The following is a 4,196-nucleotide window of genomic DNA, read 5'->3' on the forward strand; positions in this document are numbered from 1 at the left end:
GAGGGGAAAAAATGAGGAGCTGACACCAAGGGCTCAAGTGGAAAGCAAATGTTTTGAGAAAGATGATGGCAACAAATGTACAAATGTACTTGACACAATCACAATAGATGTATGTATGGATTGTGATAAGAGTTGTATGAGCCCTCATTAAAATTATTTTTTTTTAAAAGAATATTACATCTTCCAATCTATGAACATAAAAATATCTTTGGACTTATTTGGGTCTTCTTTAATTTATTTCAACAAATTAATAGTTTTCAAAAAGCTTACTTCTTTCATTTGAGTTTCAATGGTATTTTAAAGTTTAAAGTTTAGTTGACAGATTTTTTTTTCTCATTCTTAATAAGGGGGTTTCAAAAGGTTCATGAAAAAACAGAATGGAATATAACAGAATTTTTCCAAGGCACCTAGTATGTACTATTGTATAAACCAAAGAGTCATGGTTTACTGTGCCAGCCTGGCCGATAAACACAAGTGGGATTAACTGAAAGGCAGAGAGATAATGGCTCGGTGAGCCTCGCCTTTCTTGTCATTCGCTCTTTGATCATCGGACCAGTGTGCAACTGCCTTGCTTGTTCTGTGCCTCAATTTAAAGACTACACTACCTGTGGGACGCCTAGCCTGTGGACTGTGTCGCTGTAAGTTGAGGTCCCATTTTTTTTTTGAGGTACCTTTTCCTTTATTTTTTGAGGTATAATATTGAATTTTCTTCCATTGGGGTAAAATATGCATAGCATATAACTTATCACTTTGATGCTTTTCAAGTGTACCATTCAATGGCATGAATGCCACTCAAACTCTTGTGCAACTAACACCTCTATTTATATCTAAAAAACTTCATCCCCCTCCAAAAGAAACTGTACCCATTAAACAAGAATCCCTCGTTCTCCCCTCTTCCCCAGCTTCTGGTGATCAGTAACCTGCTTCTCGTCTCCACGCATTTGTCCATTCCTGGTTCCCTGTAAGTGTAATTATATAAAACGTGTTTATGTGGTTTATTTCACATAGTATAATGTTTTCCAGGGTCATCTACTTCTCTCTCTAGTTAAGACTAATTGCAAAGACATGGTAATGTACTATATCATAATTATCACCATGAGAGTAAAAATAACCATTGTAAATCTCTAATTGCAAGGATCTTTGGGGGAGATTATATAAATATCTTATTAATGCTTTATAGTGCATTGCAGTGTGAAATCAATACTGGTAGAATTAAACTGAACTTGATACTTACATTGAAGATTCTCCCTTACTGTATATTTGTACTGATCTTATCTGAAATAACAGGAGCCATGGTGGTATGTTGGGTAACAAGTTGGGCTGCTGACCACAACGTCAGCAGTTCAAAACTACCTGCTACTCCATGGGAGAAACATGAGACTTTCTGTTCCATGAAATCAGCCCGGAAACCCCTACAGGGTCAGTTTTATTCCATCCAATACCATGAGTCAAAATCACGATGAGTCAAAATCAAGTTGATTGCAGTGGAGTTGCTTTTTATAATAAATTAAGTCCCATATTTATCTTTTAAATTGCTTCTTTTTTATATTTATGTTAATTTCTTTAAACAAATACAATGCTTTGTGTATCAACCATTCTAAAAGTCCTCTACATTTAACCTACTATCTCTTGCAATTTTATTCAGGAAATAAGTCTTTTCTTTGTTGCATTTATACAATGCAGTAAGTTAAAATTTTTTTCTTCTAATTCCAATCACTAGTATAAATCCAAGTACTATTCTCCAGGCAGCTACAATGCTAAATAATTTGTCCAAATGTCAATAGCAATTTTCAAAAATCCTTCCTAACTCAAAATTTAAACATCTGTAAAAAATATTTGTTTTGAGAGTGGCTTACATTCATGACACCTGACCTGTTGCTGTACACACCACAAAAATCAAGCCTCAAATACCATGCAAGCAAAAACGCTAAGCGTCCCTGCAGTAGCCATCTGTATGGTCCAATATCAAATATTAGTTCTACACTGCACTAAGTCATGTGTTACAAATCTTTCTCTGCAGCCTCTATAATTAGTTGTAATTTGCCTCTTTTAAAATGTGTTTCTTATAGGACATCTGGCCTTGAAACTCCCACCTCCCCATTGAAAAAATACTTAGTGTCTAGGCTTTTTTCTTTTTTCTTTCCTTTTCTTTTAATATGAAGAGCTGCATGGGTGGTATAACCAAGTCCAGACTTTAAAAAAATTCCAAGAGCAGATGATGATTAAGAACCATTTCAGTATTACCAACTATAAATGTAAAATAGAACTTTGTTGCAATGTAATTACCTACAGATTTCTAAATCAATCCCTAAAATATTTAAAGTTCACAAAATATTTTTTCATGGGAACATAGCATTTGTCAAGTTGCTTCTAATAACTACAAGAGTTGAGTTAAATTATAAAAGGAAAAAAGAACTGAGCCCAAAGGTTGAATCTGACCCTTAAAAGTATCTACTTAAAATAGGAAATGATTGTAACAGTTCAAAAATAACCTTGATTTCACAGAGATTAAAACAATATTTGTAATATATGAAGTTTGCCATAAGGTTCTTATGAAAATAATACTCATCAAATCACTTTGGTTCCAAAAACATTCCTTAAAACTGAATGTGGAATGTGTGGTAATGAAAAAGTAATAAAAACTAATGTCAGAGATGCTTCTTTTCTGCAAAATAGTAATAAAAACACTCATCACAGTATGCTACTGCCCAGATCTACTTGTTCCATAGATTAGAAAAATTAACACTAAAAATCTCTTAAAACCAAAACTACACCTTTTAAAAAGGAACTAACAATAAATGTTAAGATGAGAAAAGAAATAAGGCAGAAAAAAAATCAGTATCTGCTGCCAAATCTTCAAAGACGGTAATGAAATTTGTTAAGTTGTAAATTTAATACACGAGGGAGTTTCAAAAAGTTCAAGGAAACACGACATTGAAAGATATAATTTTTCCAGACTTTTTGAAGCACCTTCATGAGGACACTTCTTTAGCTTTTCATTCATTTTCCCCACAAACTGCTTAAAACCCCTTGTATTTTAGTCTTCCTAAAATATAACCTGAGAAAATTTCTCCTGGCCTAAGAAGTCATCTAAATAAAAATTCATACAAGGCCTCGTCAAAAATTTTAAGATCTTCAGTCAAGCACTAGAGACAATGAGGGCCTATTGTTAGAATAGAGGAGGTATGCAATTAAGAGGCCTACATAGTATCATCCCATACTTAATAGGAACAGATGAAGTAAAAACAGTATTTTAAAAAGCTAATAGATGTTTCAACCAAATTCAATAGCACCCTTTCTTGTTGTTTCTGAGCACAAGTCTTATTTCAATAAATACATTTCAAAATCCACTGCTGTCTAGTCAATTCTGACCCATAATGACCCTACATAGGGTCTCTGAGGCTAAAAATCTTTACAGAAGCAGGCAGACTTCTCCCACAGAGATTCTGAACCAACAGGCCACCAGGGCGCCTTTCAACCACATTACATAACATTTGAGCTGAAGGGGGCGCCAGGGAGGGGCAGGAGCAGCAGTAGTTACTGCGCAGGGCACTGAGCAGCTGTTGCTAGTAAAGCTGCAAGCTCTACAGCTAGACCACCCATTGCAAATGGTTAATAGACATGTAATAAATAAAATATACTCTAAGATTTATTTATACAAAAGTTCACACATCTCAAAAGTTAAAATAATGGCAAATACTAAAATCCATTCAAAGTGATTAACATGAAGAAGCAGAATCAATCATTTCTTACCTGTATTCCATCTTTAAGTTTCAAAATGCATTCCATGGTATTGATAGTAATCACCACTGGCTCGGAGCCCAGTTTTGTCCATGGTACATGGATTCTCAATTCATGAATATGTCCACTTAAAAAGGTGAATGGTAACTTCAGTTCCTTAAAAGATAAAACATTAAATAAAAGTTAAGTACTTAAAGATGTGTTAATTCTAAAGTTCAAATTTGTTTCTCGAGAAATAAAATTTCCAATTGAATATAATGGAAATTTTTTGGAATGTAAAAGTAGTATACAATAACCAGTTAAACTACAGTTAATGTTAAACTGTACAGACTTACTTTGTGAATTATATTTAGTAAGTTATTTACCCTTCTCAGACATCACTTTCCCATTCTGCTAAACAGAAATAATATATGTGGCCTGATACATTAAGGTTCATTAAGTGGCAGTAGTGGCCA

The 4,196-nt window shown here is 33.9% G+C and overlaps 1 protein-coding gene across 1 annotated transcript in view; it reads right to left on the reverse strand.

Moving 5' to 3' along the window:
* The window catches only part of VPS13B (vacuolar protein sorting 13 homolog B), an 809,204-nt gene that overhangs the window by 792,467 nt on the left and 12,541 nt on the right, over nucleotides 1-4,196 (reverse strand). Inside the window, exon 3 of the mRNA XM_004697697.2 lies at nucleotides 3,754-3,897. Coding sequence (XP_004697754.1) covers nucleotides 3,754-3,897 — 144 coding nt within the window. The remainder of the gene's footprint in view (nucleotides 1-3,753; nucleotides 3,898-4,196) is intronic.

This window comes from Echinops telfairi, unplaced genomic scaffold (genome assembly GCF_000313985.2).
Source record: "Echinops telfairi isolate 266 unplaced genomic scaffold, ASM31398v2 ScPeMD7_1;HRSCAF=3_0, whole genome shotgun sequence".
NCBI lineage: Eukaryota > Metazoa > Chordata > Mammalia > Afrosoricida > Tenrecidae > Echinops > Echinops telfairi.